Here is a 22,099-nt window from a genome sequence, read left to right on the forward strand (position 1 = left end):
AAAATATATAATTTATGGATGAGGATATTTTGATAATATTTTTTAATAATTTTTTTTATAAAGAAATTTGTGTTATTATTTTATTGATTTATTTAAATTTAAGTTTAAAAAACATTTAAAACAGATCAATTATAAACTGACATGTATATGTTGTTAAAAAAGTATTGGTAAAATTTTTTTTCCTAATTTATAATTTGCTTGAACTCTTCTTTAAAACCTTGTCCTTTTATTCTGGTTCCTGTGTCTTCATTCTGAACACCATTTGTCTCTTCTTTCACTCTCTCTTCTGTGACTCATCAATGGCTGCCTCAGGAGAGGGAATTCACAGTGGCCATGAATGAATATCTTCTTTCATAGCTTTTTTTTCTTATCTAGCATTTTTGCTTTTCTGCATATTCAGTTTCAATGAGTAACTCACTACACTTGAGGAATGGTGGTAGTGGATTCAGTGCTGAAATGAATGTTTTTCCTTTAGCTTCTGTTCCTGTTCTTGCTCTTCAGTGTTCAAAAACTTTAAGGTTCATGGGTCATGTTGGAGGAACAGAAATTGAATGTTCTGACATGCCCTTTAAGAATTTGAACTCCTCACTGATCCAAAACCAGGAGAAAGAAGAAGAATCTTTTGGGATTCAGAAAAAGGACTTGTCTTTGAGACCTGGTGAAGAACTTGAAGCTAAGGGTTCTTCATTGGCAGAGAAACTTAGACAGACCAAGCTTTGTGCAAGAGGACATTGGAGGCCAGTTGAAGATGCCAAACTTAAAGACCTTGTTGCACAATTGGGACCTCAAAATTGGAACTCCATAGCAGAACATCTTCCAGGAAGATCAGGTAAATGACAGTTTTGCTTTTTAGTGAAGTGCTATGTTTTGTGATAACAGATTTTTTGTGCTGAATCAGGAAAAAGTTGCAGATTGAGGTGGTTTAATCAGTTAGATCCTAGAATTAACAGAAAGGCTTTCAGTGAGGAAGAAGAAGAGAGACTCTTGAATGCTCACAAAGTGTATGGTAACAAATGGGCCATGATTTCTAGACTCTTCCCTGGTAGGACTGATAATGCAGTGAAGAATCATTGGCATGTGATCATGGCTAGGAGGCAAAGGGAAAAGTCATCTGTCTTCAGAAGGAGAAAACCCACATTTCAGATCCTTCCACCAAAGGATTTTGATTTGATCTTGCCACTGAATGGAGGCAGTGAATCAACCATTTCAAGCACCATCATTGATGAATCTCCCTCAACAGGAACTAACCTCTCTTTCACTCCCTCTTTAGCCAAACCAACTCCTCTGTCTTTCCTAAACCATTGTCATGTTCAGAATCTCCAAACTTTTGGTGGTTCTCTAATGGGTATGATTTGATCTTCCATGGAAGATTTTAACTTTTAATATGAATTGAATGATTTTCTTATTGTTGTTTAGTATAACATGTTTAATTTATGTGGGTGCAGGTTTATCTGGAGAAAGCAGAAAAGCACTGAGAGAAGTGAGTTTTGGGATGTATTTTGGTGGTTGGAGGGATTCATTTGAGGTTGGACAGATGGGTGTGGATCAATCTAATTATTCAGAGTCAAACTCATCAGAAGTTTCAGTATCTGAGTCAATTGCCACCAACAACACTACCAATCTCTCAATTTCTGGGGAAAATGAAAACATGGGTAATAACAAGGCCAACAAAATCATATTCATTGACTTTCTTGGAGTAGGAGCTGCATAAACAAAATATTCTGATGGAATGAAGAAAAAATGCAGAGAATGCAGAGAAATGAATATGTTGTTTAGGTTTTTTCTTCATTTTATGTGTACATTTTGTTCAATAAATGGCTAAAATGAGCACAGAAAAAAATAAGAGAAAAATTAAGAAATAATAGAGATACTTTTGAGTTATGAGTGTAGGGCTTATGCCTCTTATTATTCTGAATATAAAAAGTATAACTATTATGGAACACTTGAATTTGGACTCATTAGTGGACATTAACAAGATTATATTTTTTGATGAACTTTGTCATTTTGCAATTTCGACAAAGACTAAGTGGTTTTGAATGATTTGTATGTTTGTGAGCAATATAATGTCACTGATTTAGTTTTTTTTCCTTTGCTATCTGATGTTTGATTATGTTTAGTTGCACTTACAATCAATGTTAATGTTGCTTCTTCTATGCTTTGGATCAATTAACAGATATGATTAATTAAATTAATTTCACTTTATTATAATTTATAATGAAAATTATGTAACTTCTATAACTAAAGATAAAATCAAATTTTTAATTATAAATAGTTTTATTATAATTAAAATATTCAATTATGTAATATTTTTGCATTTCTTAAATTTGTTTGATAAAATGTTCATGATTGTAAATATCAACAAAAAGCCCAAACATCTAACAGAACTACCTAAACCAAACCATGTTGTGGGGATATGGATGTGCCCATAATAATATCTTCAATCTTGATTCAGATATTAACTTTTAGATTATACTTAAATATTATATGAATATGTATGATTTAAGTGAAATTTACTTCATACTTTAATTCATTAAATTATAATAATTTTTTTTAAGTCTCAGTTGAGTATAATTTATTTATTTTTATTTAAATACACGTTATATTAGAAAAACCATATTAGAAGTTATTGTCGTGTATGTCAATATTTGCGCTTACAAACATTGGAAATTATTTAATTTATTTTTCTTATAATGAAATTTATATTTTATAAAATTTATAATATTGATCTTTATGTATCTTTTAATAATTTTTTAGTTATCAGTATTTCTTTTTTTTTTTTTAATTTTTTCAAACATTTTTATTTTCTTTCATTTTTTATTACTTATATTTTTGTTTTTTTAGTTTTAAAAAATACAAAAACCATTATCAAAAAATATAAGATAATATTACTTTTTTCATTACTTAAGAGATCACACATATAAAATGATAAAAAAAATAATAATTAAATTTAAAACTAAACCATACAACATCTCATTAAATAACTAAATAAAACATATTAAGAATTATAATATATCATAGCATATATACAGAAAACATACAAAATATTGTTATAATTAACTAGAATAATAACTATACTAATATTTTATATAGACAAGATCGTATAAAATTAAACAAGTATTTCTATTAATAAGAGCAATTAAACAAGATCGTATAAAATTTTAGTTAAGGTAATGCTTAATCACTAAGGTTGAATTTGATTTAGGTGGGGATGGAAAGGAAAAAAAGAAAAAGAAAAAGGAAAAGTAGGATTATTTGGATTAATGGAAAATAAGTAAAAAGTGAGTGAAAGCTTATAATTGAATGGTAAAAAATTAACATTAATATGGAAAAAAAAAATACTTTGAATGTTTTGATAAGTACTTAAAAAAACCTAAACCTTGAAAACATGAAGCATGGTCTGATAGACATTGAAAAGATCATAAGTGCATTTGCATTGTTTGACACATAATAAAATACTGTTATAAGTTTCACCTTAGTTTGATAAGTTATAGAGATGAATCAAATAGTAAGGACAAAATAAAACTTCAAGTTAATAATCACAAAGAGTATTCAAAAGCTTAAATATAAAGATGTCAAGTGTAACATCCCTATTTTTTAAATAACAATATTACTTATTTTATTTTTACTTTACAAATAAGTTAGAAAGTATTGCGCCTTTACTGTGTGATTAAATTCATATAAAAAATATTTTTAAGTATTATTTAGATAAAGTATGAATAAGGAAATAACAAATCAAGTAGATTATAGGAAATATTAAAATAAAATATCAATTAAAAAAATATTAATTAATTTAAACAAATTAATTAATAAATATATATTAAATTGACTACATGTAGTTCTTCTTGACAAATTCCAAAATAGTTCTGGTTATTAAAATTACTACAAGCATTCTTCCATTCTACTTCAAACTCAATATTACTCCTTGCTATCCATTTTTCTTTCCTTGAGATAAACTATTCTTTTACTTACTAAACCACTAATGCTATTTTTTAGTACAAAATGTCTCTCTTAGAAGATTGTTTAAAAGGTTACAAGAAAGTTAAATAGGATATATAAACTATCAATTAATAAAATTTATCAATGAATTTTCGTAGTATTTAACATCAATAAGATTGAAGTTCAATAACATGAGAGATTGACACTATTCTTTATAAAAAGCTTTAAGACAATAAATTAATGGATCTTCATCTTTATATGTTACTCGACTTTTTCATTTTTATTTAATGTGAGATTTGGATTCGTACTTGAATTTTCAAGATAAAATAAATTAAATAAAGTTTCTTAACTCTTCCAAATGATAAATTAAACCATCTAATGAACAAGAAAAGAAAAACAACACAAAATATTCATATTAAGTCACCCCAACATATAGTCTAACTTGTACTTATACTTTAAAAAAACTTAGTACAAAATTACATTAAACAACAAATGATTACAAACAAGTACAAAAACCACGGTTACCATGAGTGCACAAATTACTTAGTTATTTTGTCTCAATCTTTTCTTTGAGAATATTACTTCAAAACAAAGTATTAGAGAAACTATTGAAGTGAGAATAATTTAAAGGTAAGAGGATAACTGCATAAAGTGAAAAATACAACTGATAAGCTATATGTAAGCTCAAAGTTTGTGAATGATTATCGTATACTTATCTTGAAACTCAAATTTACTTATACAAGCATGTTAATTAGAGCATTTTAGACTTAAAATAATCTATTGATATCTATCTATCTTCATCAAGTCGTTGTTGCAATCCTTGATTGGTGGTGATCAAAGAGAAACAAGAAGGGTTAAACTTTTTTGAATGTATGCAATAAAAAAGTGATACAATCAAACTAATCAAATTACTACAAGCTTCTTTTCTTTTCTTTTAGAACTTTAACTCGAACGGTATAAAATATAGTTTTCGTATGTGTTGTGCTGTATGTGAGTAATCAATTAAAGCATTTTTAACATATAAACTTACTACCTTTTTTGTTTTTTTTAGAAAGAATTTGTGATAGCAACTTGATTATGCATAAATTATTTTACCACTTGTGTCTGGATTCATCTGTTTGAAACTCTGGCTTTACTATATTTGTAATAAAATTACAAATTCAACGAATAATTTTGTGCAAGAGAATTTTCTTAATATTAATTCCTTCTTCCATCTTACAAAGGTTACCTTTATTATAAGAGTATGTTTCATTTATCACATTAGTATATTTGTATATCCTTCTATGTTATCGTTTTTGAAATAGCACTAATAAATAATGATGTATTTTCATCAAAACAAGCTTTGTTGCATGTTCCCTTCCTTTGACTTAAAATCTTCATAATTTCTTTCACTACTCTCAATTCTAAGTTTTGCTTGGAGAATATTACTACACAATAAGCTCCTAGAGATGATATTTTGAAAAATATTGGTGGCACAGTAATAAGTATGAGGGAAATCTTATCATATTTTTTTGTTCTATTGATCTTGGTAGCTCAATTTAGGAAATGGTTTCAAAATTAACATATTATCCTGCTTACCATAGATGGTTAATTATCTTTTCATTCCCTCTGTATTTGGAAAATAAAAAACTCTCAGATTTTATGATTTCTATCTCTTCTCTTAGTCACTCATTTTCACATTAAGACTGAAGTTGCTTTAACCGAAATATTTATAATATATTTTGGTGAGGTTGCGTTCATGAATTTTTCATTTATATATTTTTTTTTTCAATCCTATTTATCCCTTCTACTCCTAATATTATTATTTTTTTCCTTTAATTATTATATTAAATTTAATACTAATACGAATTGTACCGGATGGGTCAAACGACTACCAAACCATCACGACTTAGACTCGTTACCTAAGGTTCGTTTCTATCGTCCCAAGTTTATGGATTGGACGCTCGAGGAATTATCTTGAAAAGATATAATCGGACGGCATATGGCGGACAGTCAGACAAAATCTGCGATTTACGCTGAGATTAAGGTAATATATGATTAGAGTCATTGGGCCAAGATTGGGCCGTGATTAAGATTTCACTAATCTCAGACCCATGATAAACTATAAATTCAGGTCAAAGGTACGAGGTAGGTGGTTTATATTTACTGTACAATTATTACTGCTCCGCATTTACTGTACGGACTGTACAATTGATTTAAGCGTTGGAGAACTTTAACAAGTGTCCACCCGCTCGGTTTGGGGAAGAGGAAGATGTGAGAGTGTGACCGAACGGTGATCAAAGAATATCAAAGGAGATTGGGAAGCAGAACTGGACGGTCCCGGAGGACAAATTGTGAAAGTGATGATAGTAACTCAACCTTACAACCGAAACACTAATATTGTTGGTCATGGATATCTGGATATTGCTTGAAGGATGGTATTTTTAGAGACTATCATAGTAACTTCCTTAAAGGTTTTCCAATCTTTATATGTGGAGAATCAACTCATAGTGCAAATATCTTTGCTAAAGTGAAAAAAAAAATAAAATAAAAATAGGCTTACTTAGAAACAAAGAGATTTTGTCTGGGTGAGATTGTGAAGGATAAAGAGAAAATGTATTTATCTATGTAAAAGTATCATTTCCATACTTTTGGTATTTTTAGAGGACAGTTTTTACAAGGTCAGCCAGTAGTGGTTTTTGATCAATAATTTTAAGGGATTAAATAATATTTAAACTAAAATTAATTTTAATGTATAATTTGTATAGATTTAATGAAAGATCAGGGGTCCAAACTATCTTCCACTCTCTTATATGCTGCATGTTTTAATACATAGAGAAAGACAAACAAAGACATAAGCTCATCAAACAGGACATGCTTCCTTCGTTCTTAGGTCATAGAAACAAACACAGACCTCCAAAATTCCACATTTTATCATGAGTTTTGGTCTTGTCCCATCATAATATGTTCTCTCTTTTTTAGATGTGCTTTAGCACACTATTTTTGATTTCTAAAAAATCTTGCACAAGTTAATGAGATAGAAAAGAGCATATAATTCTTGGAAAACAAAAGAAAGGTGGGTGAAGCGACCGAATCTGCAAGATTCACAGTTCACACAGAATAAAGAAAGTATTCCCAGCTGGATTTCAGAGTAAAGTTGTAGCAATCTCAGATTTAGACCTTGAAATTAATCATGAGCTCCATTAAACATAAAATCATACATGCATGTCGGAAATCTAAACCTGTTTCCTAGTCAACAAAATCTATAATCCTGATACACCTTAAAATAATTTTCTGAAAACATTTAGTCTAGAACACAGAATCCAACATGGGGATGCAAATCTATAAATTATTTGACATGCCAGCCAAAAGACCTAATGCATTTCACATGGTATTTATAAATTAGTGTGCTGCCTAATGTTCTGATACTGTTATAATCTCCAAAAGAATCCAATAACTTTGTTACAAACATCCGTCTGATTTACATTGGTTATATTGGTCGGTGTGGGGACCAGACATCACAGTTATTCTTTGGGTTTTGTTATCTCTCCTCCTTTCAGTTTCACTCAGGAATCCACGTACTGTCCATGCACTTTCATCCAAATCTTGGATTTGCTGTTAGTGTTTCATAGATAATAACAAACTTTCTTCTCTTCATTAACCAATTTTACATCCAATCACATACTTCATAATATTTTTATAAAAAATGTGTGATTTTACTTAATTTTATTTAACTTTTAATCAATTTATTTTATATTTTTATTTTTAAAAATTAAAACTAATTATTCAATACATAAAAGTTAATTAAAATTATTTATTTTTTATAGTAAAATTTTATCCATAAAAATTGAACAAAATTGAGGGTTTATATTTATAAAAAAAAAGTAATATAATATATCTAACATAATGTAAAAATTTGAAATTTAAAGCACTATGATACATTTATTATCATTCTATCAAGTTATGCTACTTGTTTTTAAGTGATCATCTATCTTGGAATATACCTTTATACAAAATATACAAAACAGGAACGGGAGTTAAAAAATAGTGCAATTTTATTTGTGTTTTTGATTTAGTTCCAATATAAAAGAAAAATGTTATATGTCAATATTTAGGAATTGATTATAATTTTTAACAGGTTAATATTTAGAAATTTATTCTTTTTTATAAAATAAATACATTTAACCAATATTTATAATATAATTAATCTTCTTTGGGATAAAAAAGAGGTTACAGTACTACTTGACAAGGAACCATACTTTGTTGTTGCGTATTTATGTTCGTAGTTTACAAAATAGTAATGTAAGCCATAGTTCGTGTTACATTTATTGTCTTGTGTTCTATCAGCTGTATATTATGCACTAGACTGTGTTTAGTTAAACAAGTCAAGGACTTTATAGTTATTATAAATTACTTGCCTTAATAAGATAATTTTATTAACAACTTTTTTTATTTACACTTATGTCGATAATAAGTATAATTCTATTGGTATGTTCATATCAACATTATACAAATAGATTATACATTAATCAAAATTAATTTTTTTATAGTTTTTTAATTTCTTTTCTTTGATCAAATTATTTGATTAAAAATTCAGATTAAAATATTTGAACTAAATTGAACTAGCTTACTATATTTTATTTTTAGAGTTAGTTACTAATTAATAAATATACAAGTTTCTCAAGATATTTAAAGGTTTGATTGTATTTTACTTATCAAAACATGACAAACAAGTTTGCAGAAAAAAAAAAAGTCACAACATTTATCTAACCAAATTGATTCTCAAATAGCCCAAATATTTGTTTTTTATTTTTTTTTACTGAATCACTAAAATACCTTTTTCTTGTTTCTAGAATAGATGAAGTTAAACAAGATTGTTTTTCAATAAATGCTTGCAGTGCACTGAGTTCGACACTATAAGACACTATAATAATATAAGGGAATAAAGTTGGTCGCAAGGAGACCAAAATTGATGCTAATGGAAGAGTAGCTTCAATCCAAAGAAAACTCAGAGAAAAAAATAAATAAATCAGGAAGCTAATTTTATAGCATTGGCCAACTGTTTGAGTAGCATATAAGATAGACTAAATCAACTATTTGGAAAAATAAATGTAATGATGGTGCTAATAAAAAAATATTTTAAAATATTTGGAGACTTTGGTTAGTCGACATAAAACGTAAACAATATTTCAAAAAATATTTAGAGAAAGTGTGGTTTAACCTATGTCAATTAAGTCCAACAATGTTAATCTTTCATATGAATAAGCCTATTAATTAAAATTGAAACAAGTTACACACAAGATTATAAAAAATAAAAGGTCTCCTAAAAAATGACTTATAAAATGAAAAAAAAAAAGGTATATAAAGCTTAAAAGTATTGTACTATAATTGAGCAACACAGGTTGAAGAAGAGACTGTATCAAAATCAAACAAGGAGGTATAACATAGGTCAAATATTAAAATTCAATACAGCAATAAATATACTTACAAGTGTTTGATTAAATTAAAAATACTTATAATATAGCTACAATCCAACAAGTAATTCAAATTGTGACCATAGTGAACTTTAACATTTGTAGTGAAAATGCTGATTACTTTATGAAATTCATGTTTAGTGGAGGGGTTAATCATCCAAGTCTTCATCATAATGTGGATGTATTTGATTGGTATCAATTGAATTGTCTTTAGTTTTTCTTTCCAACAATAAGGATAATTATCGTGTTATCAACTTCATTTCTTCTTCGATCATAGTGTATTTCTTATTTGTTTCAGCCAAGCCTTCTAATGTTGCACCAACTCTCTCATCGATTATCGTAACTCTCTCAACTAGAACAACTCTCTCATCAACATCTGTTCTATGATCTTCAACAATAGCTCTTGTGGTGGTTTGTACACTTCTTCTAGAAGCCAATCTATCTCATGTTATTCTTGTGGTGAATTGTGTAGGATAATGTTGAAGGTTGAGTGAGGGATGTCACACCATGATGAATGTTGAAACCAACTAAGTCCTTAGTGTCATAAACATTTCCACTAGTTTTCCCTTCGACATCTTCCCAGCATTCAATCCTTGTTGTTGTTATAGATTTTGCATAACTATATGATTCATTATCGTGATTCATTATCCTGCAATTGTTGTTGATATGTTTCCTATTCAATTATAATATTTTGAAAAGTGATAGAATTGTATAAGAAAATTAAAAATAAGTTAAGTAATAAAATGCATAATTGAAATCACACGGAAACAGTAGAAAGGGGGAATGGGGGAGGAGTTGAATAATGTTTATAAATCTTTTCACAAATTAACATTTAGTAACTATTGTAGGGGTTAGACGGTTTGCAATAGGTGTCAGACGTTTGTGTTTTAAGGCAAGCGTTTACAAAAACGTTTTAAGCAAAGAAAGCAATAATACAGGTATTTTATACTAGTTCACTCAATCCCGAGCTATGTCTAGTTTCCCTCAAGAACTCTTGAAAAGTTCCACTAATCTTATGCAAGATTACAACCGAGTACAAACCACTTATGGTATACATCGAATATTTTAACCACTCCTGGTCGCTCTAGTCAATCCTGACTAGTCCGAGTTTAACCACTCCTAGTATCCAAGTATTCAAACCACTCATGGTATCCAAGTATTCTATAACCACACCTAGTATCAACCCTAGACAACTATCTAGTAAGTTTAACTCTCTTGGGCTAAACAATATGATTGTTTTAATTTTCTTTAGAATTCTCAACCACCATCAATGTTGTTTTACAAGTACAAATTCTGATAACTCTTAGTGAGAGGATAAATACAATACAAATAAATATGAGAATTTTGAAGTTCTTTCTTTTGTTCTATCAACAGACTTAGACAATTTAAGCTTATGAGAGAATAACAATGTAATGATACAATGATAGCAAAAATTATCGTACTCTCTTTGCGAGTCCTCCTTTTATAACTTTCTTTGAGAGATAATTGTTACTCAGATATAGTTGACTTTATTGATATTAGATGGCTTCTCGCACGAAGATATATACTTTTCTACCCCTTAGGAAGAGCAACATTGCTTTCTTAGTTAGACCTTGTACAAGTATGGTAAGACATAAAACATTAGGAAATATTCCAAGAATGTCTTCCTCTTTCACAATGTATTTCTGATCCTCGTGTAGTGCTTTTGAGTACTTCTTGGTGTTATCAATATCCGCACAAGGTATCTACGTACATGCATTTAATGATCTATACATTGAAATAATGTTGAAGTATGTTTCGTATAATAAACGTTTAGTGCATGTTTGAGCTTTCACATAGTGATAATTGATAAGATATAGTGTTTATGGGTTCTTTCACTAGACATGTTTTTATCAAATGTTGTTTGATAGTTTATTTTTGACACGTCATAGTCTGTATTTTAAGCATTTAGTAAGAATGTTTTGATGAGCATAATGTTCAAACGCTACATATTTCTGAACAATATTTCATTTATTGTTTGTTTGTTAAACTTCAAAACTCTAAGATGCTAGACAATTTATACTCTTTAGACAATCTTATCTTAATAATAACATGCATAGATTTCATGTTCAATGTATGTACCTAAGAAGCGTCCTTCTTGTTTTGAATAACAAGAAATAATTCATTTGGATCCATAAGACAATCATGTTTTTTCTCCTAACATATGTTATACAATTAGTATGATTATATTTATGAATACGTAAATTCCAATTATGTAAGGATTTGTGATCCATAAATGATGTGAACTCCATTTGCACAAGGACTAGTTTATGATTTTTAGGGTTAGAGCATTGTATAATACATGGAAAAATTGGTGAAAAATGCTAAGAGTCTTTAGTCACGTTGATATCTCAAGCTCTATAACTCCAATTGAAGTGTTTCCAAAATGTGGTGAAAGCTCGCGTTCTGAACTTCAAGTTTGACTCAAGAAACACTCGATTTGGACACGTAAAACAAAGGTATGACTAAGAGATAAATTGGACAGAGGCTAGTTTCTATAATTTGTGAAAAGAAAGAAAAGTGAAGTGAAAAAGATAAACGGAAGGAAAGAATCACTCTTTCCATGGAAGGCAACACACAAATAATGGAAAGTCCTTTGATATAGTCTAGGGTTCTTGAATCACTTAGGAGAATCACTCTCACCAAGAAAGAAGGAATAAAACCTTAATTTCTCTGCATAAAAACCTAACTTCTGAATTTAATGAAAATAGTTAAGTTTATAAGGGTTGATGACTAAGTTTCCAAATTTGACCCTTATTACAACTTGAAAATAAAATCAAACTAAAGCTCACTAATTGATTGACCCAAAAATATAATTTGGTCAACCAATTTTACAAGGATTGTGCTATTTAAAAAAAAAACTAATAACTTATAAAATAAAACCATAGCAAAATGGTGCTTTAGTTCTCCTCCATTTGGGCCATAATGCAATTCATTATCTTGGCCTTTTCTCCTTGAAATTTGGGCTTCTATTCAATTAATATGGACACAGTTATTAAAGAGATTCCTTTTCTTTCCTTGCTCCAACCCTTGTCATAGGTCCTCTTAGTCCTTCAAGTGAATCCTTTCCCTTGCTCTTGGTCACATCCTCATCAGTAGAGTGTAGTGTTCCACCTCATGATGGAGATTTTCTTATTTTATTCTGAAAGTATTTCCTTTAAACTTATGACTGTCCCAATAGTTAAGAAACTGATTCTAGGCGTATTCACCTATCCAAATAGGTTTGGTCATATTGCTCCTAGGTTTCTTGAGCATATTACTGAGGAACTTTATTATTTTTGACTAATAAACATTTTTAATCTGCCACTCATGTTGAGGTTGCCAAGTAACATGAGACTGCAAAAATAGATAAATTACAAGTAATAATATGTAATTAATGAAAAATATAAGGTTATGTTACCTTAAAGTGTGTCCACCATTTAAGTTGAACCTCATAATGGTATGGACCCCAAAATTATGTCCTAATGTGATTTGGAAAGTCATGAACAAATTGTTATACATGATCTCCATTCAACAAGGTGGACCATCCAACTCAACTTTGTTCTTTATAAATCTTCGTTGACTTCTCATAAAGGATGATCTCTTGGAAAAAATCTTCTATGACAATTTAGCCAAGTAGGTTTACCCCATGCCTAAATGTGAAAGCTTTTGTGTTGACCATACAATGAGTGCATGCTAATTTTCCTTTTGTTCCCCATCTAGACAACATGGCATAAATAGAAAATTCATTTATTGTCCACATCAAAGTCCTACGGTCATCTAGTTCTTTTATTACTCTTGATAAAGAAAGCTTATCGTCTTGAGGTCCTTTATTTTAACAACTAAGCATATGTTAGGTGAATAATACTTTTTGACTTTCATCACTCAATTAAATTTGTGTCCAATGACAATCACTTTAGAGTTTAATCAAATTAAAATTGAAATATAAATTGCACCTACTCTAGTTCACAATTTTTGAGTCTTTTTTGTTGCACGATGCATCATTTCTTCTTTAGATTATTCTACTAACAACCACCTTAGAGTTTAATCAAATTAAATTTAAAATTAAAATTAAAATTATTTTGGTTTACAAACTTTGAGTAATTTTTGTTGTAGGATGCATTAATTGTCACATTGAATAGGCTAGGTGAATCAAGTCACAATGAATTACGTAGCGTTGAAACTATTATGTTTTTTAAGTGATTATTGAAGGTTGCATAATTATCCTTGTGGCATAGGTCAGATATATCAAGTCATAATCAAAGAGTTTGATTTCTAGTGGGATAATTGTTTGATGAGAGATTGTTATACAATACATCAATTGTTTCATGTGTATGCTAAGAAAGTCAAGTCACAATCAAATGGTATTAGGCAAAATGGAAAGATTTGTGTCCTAACTATCAATTATTATTTTTCTCTTAGTGGATGTTTGATCCAACAATATTTGGTTTTGTTATAAAATCTAGATCTTGCGTAAGGAACTTCTTTTGTATAAACTAGCTATAAAAACTTCTTTAATTTCTTATTTGTGTTTCTTGAAATCCTTTGAAGTATTGCTTCATAATTCTTCTCTTGAATTTCATTCTTTCCATATAAGCTTTTCTAGTTTATTTTCTTGGCTTTTATTGCTCTTAGATATGGTATCATGTTTCCTTTATATGCAAGAGTTCTCTTTACAAATTGATAAAACATAACAAATGGAATTTGAATAATCTCATAAAAGGAACTCAAAATTAAGTTGAGAGTTGCACCACCATAGGAGTGAAACATTTAAAGAGAATTGTGATTTCTAAAATTGAATTGTTTTACCAAAGCATTAACAATAGATTTATCCATAGAAAATGTTAGTCACAAAAAACATTCATTTGCAAAATTTGTTATAGAAATCATTGTCATTTTTCTTTTTAATAATTTTAATTTTCTTTTTTTAGGTTGCTTCATTTTAATTTTATCTTCATAACTGGTAATTTTTTGTTGGCATAACTGCCTATAGAACAAAGGTTGACTATAGCCTAAACTCTTTTTGTAGAAGTCTAGTAGTAAATAGAAAACTAACACAACAAACTTTTATACAAGTTTATTTAACATACCGTCCATGTCTTATTTTACATTAAGTAAACTACTTAAGAGGTTCCACTATTAAACAAAATATTAGAAATCGGTGATGTATAAAGTACCTGAAAAACACTAGAAAGGGGGGTTGAATAGTATTTTTGGAAAACGTGTACATAACCCTTCTGATATAGCACATAGTCAAGCGCATGAAGTATTCTTTGAAGGCTTAGACGCTTGTCTTAAAATATAAGCTTTCTAAGAATCAATGTGCTAATCAAAATAATTTCAACTTCAGGTTTGTAAGAACTTCCTTTAGAAATAAAGATTCGTTTAGCTTGGAAGTTCTTGCATTTTCAAATGAAAAGCTCAACTATAGGTTTTCTAAGAGGATCGTTTAGCAAAGAGAAGAGAGAATAACAAAAGATTACAAATTAGTATTAGCACCATTCCTAGTACTCAGTTCCCTCGCCGAGATTTTCTTTGAGTATTCGCATCACTCCTGATACTCAACACCCTGTTGAGATTTCCTTGAGTATTCACATCACTCCTGATACTAGACTATCGCGCCTAGATTCCTCAACTCAAAAAGAGTTCAGTTGTAAGTATTTAATTTTCTACAAGATTGCAATCAAAGATTGCTTACAAGTAGTTTAGACTAAATCTCTCAACGAGAGGGTATGACTACAATACAATACAGTTTAAACACTCGTAGGTTTTTCTCTCTAGGATCTTACAAATGTAATAGATTTTATGCATAAACTTAAGAGTATCTTTTTCTCTTTTCTCTTCTATTTTCTTTTCTTCAGCTCAGATATAATATTTTCTTTAAGCTTTTTTTTTTCTCTCTTCTTTTCTGTAGGATGGATATGGCATTGTAAGCTTTGTACACTTGATATCCTCTATTATATTCTTTTGATTTTCTTTGTAAAAGATCTTCTATTTATAGGTTCGATGAATTTTTTTTTCCGTTAGATAGAGTTTGTAGTTTGTAGCCTTAATGTTTCCATTTTCTCTTTCTTATTTTCATACTAGCTGTTGTGATAGATTCGTCATCATAAGATGACGTGTTTGTTTCGCTCGTGGTATCATCTAAATGTAGGTAAACGCTTCTTTGTATGTGTACCTTATAGGCAGATAACGTTTAGCTTTCTTAGGCTTTTTTTTATATCTTTTAGTTAAGTCTTTTAGTTGTTTTAGTCGAAATCCTTGTCTTGACTTGTTTTCGTTTTTCGAGAAAAGTTAAATACCTAGTTCAGATATCTTAAGCAATGAGTGCTTAGCTCAGTTCTCTCTTAGACACTTATAAACAAAACATTGTCTAGTCAAGTGTCTGGTTGTTATAGCCTAATTGTTTTTCTAATTCCTAGGACCTAAGTGCTTTCCTATGTTTTCCAAGATTGGGTTTAGGTTCTAGTTTTGTCTTTTTGGAGGTTTTGGCTCTACGTTTTTTTATCCTATATTGCTTTTTGATCTTTTAACCTGTTTTAATGTTATTTGATTAAACTTCAAAACATGAGATTGTTTATTCATATAGGCGATTTAATCCTATATTGTTTGTTCATATAGATTGTTTGTTAACTTTAAGGTTTCATTTATTAATTTTGGTATATGACAATTAAGTTATTTCCAAATTCAGACGTCATTGGCAACTACTTGTGATCTCCATACCGGAGAACATTGTTGTCTGGTTTTGTTCATTGCACAAGTCTCCTCCCAGCCCTCTTAAACATGTAGTAGATTGGTAAGAACCTCAATGTTTCAACTTTCTTTATTATATAAATGTATGCTAAAACAATTTTTTTTTAATAGTTCCCTTGCAACACATATGATGTTATCTAGGAGATCTACTACTACAGCTTAAAAGCTTATATGGGTTCCCCTTAAGGTTTGGTAATTTAGTCCATACTTTATTACATTTTGTACCATTTCAATGATGTTACTTCACATTTTATAATTATGATGATATATTGTACTATAATAGACAAACGGGATCATATGAATGTGGTTACTACGTCATGTTTTGGATGATGACCACTATTTGTGCACATTACACCAGTGGATGGCACACGGTAATATTTAGGTTTGAATTTTATTTGCTCTACAGTTTAGATTTTATATACACTAATTGAAATCATTGTGTTTTATGCAGATATTCAATGTGACTGCTTCAATTCCAGAGATGACACTTAAACTCGTGAGGAAGGCACTGGCTAAATATATAATTCAATTATATAATAGTATGTAGTAGATATTAGGATATAGTAAATTCTAAGTTTGTGCTTCTAATTTGTTTTATGCTTTTATACATTATTATTAGTTTAACTTTGTGCATTACATTTATTTATGTTTCAAAGTTGATTTATGATTATGTTGGATTGATTTATGCTTCTAAGAAGTTGATTTATGATTACATTGGATGAATTTATGTTTTAATATAATATTTATAATATACGCTTCTGGATTATTCTGGACTGTTCTGGCTGTAAAATTATGTGTAGGTCTGTTTCTGTAGTTGGGAATGTTGCAGAAACAGATTTGTTCTTAAAAAAACAGGAGAATATGTCTCGGTTGTGACCATAATCGAGGCAGAAAACTCTCCTATGACATCAGTTCAGATCCTAACCGAGGCATAAAGTCTGACGAAAGAAAAAAAAAGACCCTATTGTCTCGATTCAGGTCCCAATCGAGGCAGTAGAGATAGATATATTACCTCGGTTCAAAGGGAACCGAGGCAAAATCGTCCACATTTTTGCCTCGCCTGTATATGCTTCGGTTGAGAAATCGTTGCCAAAGGACGAAAATAACTGTTGTTATTTCCCTTAACTGCACTAGTGTTAACAACATAAACCAACTTACAAACACATATATAAACCACTCTTACTCGTGGTTTAAACCTTTTTAATTTTCCTCTAAAATTAAAAAATATAAAAAAAATAAAATAAAAATATTCTCGAACAAAATATAGTTAAATATCATAGATTAAAATTCACAGAACGAGGAATTACAAAGTCTATCACTCACCTAAAACAAACACTATAATTTCAAAAGATTCAATATATTGGAATATTTCACCTTATATGTTTTTCATCTTTGACAAGAACTTATTATATAGATTCTGAAAAATGACCATTGAAGCTTTGCGTTTGGTAATCCTTGATCATGTTTGATGTTTAAGTGAACATCAATATTTTCATCTTTATTGGATTAGACACTCGATAAAAAAAAAAAAAGATTTGATTTGATTTTTCCAAGCATTATTGCCTCTATTATGATTAAGGAAACAATTCAAACGTATTTAAATATATGATAGTCAATTGTCATTAAACATAATTTCATAAACTTGTTTGTTTCTTTATAGAACAATTAAACCATGATAGAATCATCTTTAGTTATATATTTTGTAGTAATTGAAGAAAACCTTTCAAGATCAATTCCCTATAAAAAGTAATGTTAGGCGATTCAAAAAAAAAATGAAATACAAAACTTGAATCTAAAAAATATTTGAATGGGAGCTAATAGAAAGATATTTTAGTTTTCCAATAAGACTATCAAATGTGTATAAAAAATCATACCTAAAAAGACTATTTCAAATTCTCTTATAGATCTCAAAAGATAGAAACCAATTTTGTTGAACTGATAAAATCAACAAGTTGAAATCTGTTTTAATAGTTTAAAATGTGTTGCTAAAAAATTCCAATCGATTTATATTCAATTCAATATATTGAAATAACTTAAAATGATTTTTTTAGTGGTTTTTATTGATTGATTCGCAATCAATCACTTGAAACAAATAGATTTGATTTTCAACAAACACAACAATATTTTAACTTAATAAAAGGTTTTAATATATTTAAATGTTTAAGCTTGTACTTCCAATCATGCTATAAACATTTCAAGAGGTTAAAATATACTTCAATCAACTAAAATCTTTTAAACACATTTTTAGCACTTGAAATATAGTATCAAACATTACATATTCATCAACATAACATAAATCTTAGAGTTATAACTCAACACAAGATTAACTACAAGATTGTCACCAAACATATCAAACATCAAATCCATGTGATTGAAAGTATCAAATCAACTCGATCAAGTTTGCTTGAATTTTCAATGTAAATTATTAGAAGTTCTACATCCACTAAAAATAAGACCAATTTATAACATATAAGTGAGATGCAAACTTAACTTTATAAATCGGTTTTATGGAGTTGAGTTAGGCTTAAAGTCCAGATCTTAACATGGTATCAGTGTTATCGTTAGAGTTTATCTTAATAATATTTATTGTTTGTTGAGTATATTGTCCCATCCGTTATCGGACCACTATCGGACAATCAATAAATGTCTAGTTTTACGCTTGATATATAGGTTTTGTAGGATTCAGTTAGACTAGAGTATACTTTGTGTGTGAAGCATCACAATTTTGAATATGAAGGATGGGAGAATTTTGTTTCATTTTCTTTATAGACGGAATCTAAAGGCCCATTCACAAATTTGGATGACTTTTCTTCTCTTCAACGTTGATACCATAGTCGACACTTCTAAGGTTATACTAGACAAACTAGGACTTTATTTTTATCTTTCATCATTGGTTTGTGAAAATTCCAGGATTTTCAAAGGGATTCAACGCACTACAGGCCTTATGCTCCTCTTCATCTGTTGATCATATTCTCTTTTATAAAGCATTATTTGTATAAACTAAGGATATATTTCTTTTTCGTTGTCTTTGAAATATTACATAATACATGAAATATATTCAAACTAACAATAAATCAACATCACATTCTAAAGTTAAATATTACATAAAATTTATTAACATACTAAGTAATATTTTCTATAAACCTGTATTAATATATTTTTCTAAATCAAATAAAAATCCACAAGTAGATAGCAAATTATTCTTACATAATTTTAAATCGATCATACTTTATTAAAAATTAAAAATTAATTTACCTTAAACAAACAATAGGAAAACAAGATTCTACGTTTGATAACATTTGTAATCCATCCCATAAATTAAAATTAAGCAAAACAAGATGAAAATCTTATCGTTTAATCGCTTCTTATTTTTTAGTTTTTAAAAATTCAGTTAAATTAGTCATGAATGCGGTCTAAAGAACTGGACGAACAATATACAGAACATACATCAGAAAGCTTGTTTTCAACAATATATAGAATTTCTGTTTGCTCTAAATCCAGGAAAAGAAAGTATATATAATTGTCAAGTAGATATACATATGGACTTCTCTAATCACATAGTAGATCTCTAATATTTGAACCACATATAAAGGATTACGGAAATGGTAAAAAGAAAAAGAAAAAAAACCAAACATAGCAGAAACATCTAACAGAAGCTTCCATTGATGCCATGCAATTAACTTCATCTGTTCATACTTGTGTTTGCTTTGAAACCTGCAACCAAAATTCAACAATCTTAATCACAAGACATATGATTATAGTTGTAGAGAGTGAGAAAGAATAGCCAAGTTGGAGATATGTTAAATAACAGTTCTAACCACAAAGTAGCTTTCACCATGCTGCAAGCCCTGCATCAAGAAACCAAACTCATTGGTGGGAACTGAAATTCCAGAGGAATGAACTAACATTACATCTTCACCAAAAGCTGTTTTGATGTCCATTGGCCCCCTTGGAACTTCTGTTGGGACCCCATTGATGAACACTGTGATCAGTCCTGAAATTCCCCCAAATCCTATATCCCAAAAGTCATAAAACAAAATGTTACTTTGTGCCAATTCCTAAAAGAAAATATAAATGGTAAAAATTGATAATTACTTTGTGCAGTTAAGAGAAAGAAAGAAAGAAAAACAAGAGCTGTGGTGAACAACTGTACAGTAGCTACATAGATAGATAAAAAAATGCACTGTTGGATGAATTACTGTATGCATAATGTAACATATTAAAGAAATTAATTAAAAAAAAAAAAAAAACTGAACGTTACCCATACATTAGCCATGATGTTTCTTTAGCAACAGAAAATTTAATGAAAGGTATGTCGTGTAATAAAGAACGTGAAGAACATCATTGATTTAACCGAGTTTGAGGATGGCAAATTGAAATGTCTAGGGTTTGGAAAGAAACCCAGGGGAAAAGGGAGGAAGAAAGATAAAGGGAGGAACAAAAACTGCAACACGAAAGCGACCTCATCATTTTCCGGGACGTACAATTTTCATGCAATTCAATCGAAGGAACTGTCAAATCATGAAAAAGATGACCACTTTCTTCAATGGTCCCCCCACAAAACCTAATCAGGGAAAAAAAAAAGAAGAGTTTTTTACATACGCAAAATGCAATAAACTAATAAAACACTTGAATAAAAGCTTTAGAATCTAGCACCCATTTTTTTTTTTTTTGCCTAAAGTGGCTTTGTCGTGACAGGACCTCTCTGTTGAGGATTTATGCGGAGAAAACTTTGCACAAAATAACGAAAGAAGAGAAAATAAAAAAACGAACTTTTTGTTAATTTTTTTATCCTCAACTCAAAAACACAGTACAAACCCAACATAAAATAAAAATCACACGTTTGGATAAAGACCCTTTTAATTTCTCTTAATGCATTTTCACCTGATCTAATAAAAAAAAAAATGAAAGAAATCAATCGGAGGAAAATGAACAACACACGCACTGAAAGCTGCTAATGATGATTACCAGAGTGATAGTTCAAATTGGAAGCTTCAAGAGGGTACAAAACAGATGAAGATGATGCAGCCGAAGCATGATGATCAATTCCAGGAAAACCCATTTGAGTAGACGGTGGGAAGAAATCATCGAAGCTTTCTTCAGCAGCAGCAGCAGCACAGGAAGAAGAAGAAGAAGAAGAACGAGGTGGTATATAAGAGGGGTTAAGGAAAGAGGAAGTGGCACTACCACTACCAAAAGCCATGTTTGCAACAAGAGCAGGGTTGTTTTGATGGTGGTGTTGAAATGGATTGGTACTTGCACCGCCACCCTGGTTAAGGGTGGCCTGAATCTGGCGTTGGCGGCGGCGGGAGCGAGAGCGGCGGTTTTGGAACCAGTAGAAGACGTTGGCATCACCAACGGTTCCAAATTTCTCAAGCAGCTTCCTTATTCTGACGGTTTCATCTTTTGGTGGATTAACCATGCCACTGTTGAAGATGGACTCGAGAATAAGGATTTGTTCTGGCTTGGGTGTCCATCTTGACCTCACCGGTTCGGTTCTCTCGGAGGCTTGTTGATTTGGACTATTGGGTTGCTGTTCTTGCTGCTTTTGCTTTTGCTGCTGCTGCTGCTCTTGCCCCTGATGATCTTCCATTCCAATGCACAAGAAATAAAGAAAAGAAAATGTCTGTGAAGCTGATGATGAAACCTAGGTAAAATAATATAAAGAGATATGTATAAAGTACATGGAATACAGTAACAGTGATTTTGGAGTTTGGAAGGTTTATATAAAGAGGTGGAGAATGTTCAACACTTAAATTACTTCTCTGCCCTTCATCTTCTTCCTTTTCCCCTTTACTTTACCCTTACCATTAAATTCCTCCATATTCTAGATATGCCTTCCATGCCTACATGCTTCTCATCCCATTCACATTAATGGATAATAAGCATTAGCATTTCTTACATTCAACGTGCCCCGAGGGGGAAGAAAAAACACAAAAGGGTTTGTTTTTTAGATTTAA

The 22,099-nt window shown here is 29.9% G+C and overlaps 2 protein-coding genes across 5 annotated transcripts; one reads left to right on the forward strand and one right to left on the reverse strand.

The window, feature by feature from the left end:
• Nucleotides 1–228: 228 nt before the first annotated feature.
• On the forward strand, nt 229–1,947 carry LOC106757810 (transcription factor MYB52-like). Its single transcript, XM_022778543.1, has 3 exons — nt 229–829; nt 899–1,345; nt 1,446–1,947. Exons 1-3 carry the CDS (start codon nt 406–408, stop codon nt 1,709–1,711), a joined length of 1,137 nt encoding a protein of 378 aa, XP_022634264.1. The 5' UTR covers nt 229–405; the 3' UTR covers nt 1,712–1,947.
• A 17,649-nt stretch (nt 1,948–19,596) lies between these two features.
• Nucleotides 19,597–21,842, reverse strand: LOC106757815 (WUSCHEL-related homeobox 11). Of its 4 annotated transcripts, none has more exons than XM_022785235.1 (4): nt 21,108–21,841; nt 20,051–20,151; nt 19,958–19,987; nt 19,597–19,853 (listed from the first exon to the last, which is right to left on the reverse strand). In XM_022785235.1, exons 1-4 carry the CDS (start codon nt 21,730–21,732, stop codon nt 19,830–19,832), a joined length of 780 nt encoding a protein of 259 aa, XP_022640956.1. In that variant the 5' UTR covers nt 21,733–21,841; the 3' UTR covers nt 19,597–19,829. The 4 variants fall into 4 exon arrangements, 3 of the variants coding, with proteins under 3 accessions (XP_022640956.1, XP_014496114.1, XP_022640958.1); XR_002669254.1 differs by lacking the exon at nt 19,597–19,853 and adding an exon at nt 20,602–20,703 and having other exon boundaries at nt 19,955–19,987; nt 21,108–21,842; XM_014640628.2 differs by having other exon boundaries at nt 19,958–20,151; nt 21,108–21,840.
• Nucleotides 21,843–22,099: the final 257 nt, after the last annotated feature.

The sequence above is a fragment of the Vigna radiata genome, chromosome 1 (assembly GCF_000741045.1).
Source record: "Vigna radiata var. radiata cultivar VC1973A chromosome 1, Vradiata_ver6, whole genome shotgun sequence".
NCBI lineage: Eukaryota > Viridiplantae > Streptophyta > Magnoliopsida > Fabales > Fabaceae > Vigna > Vigna radiata.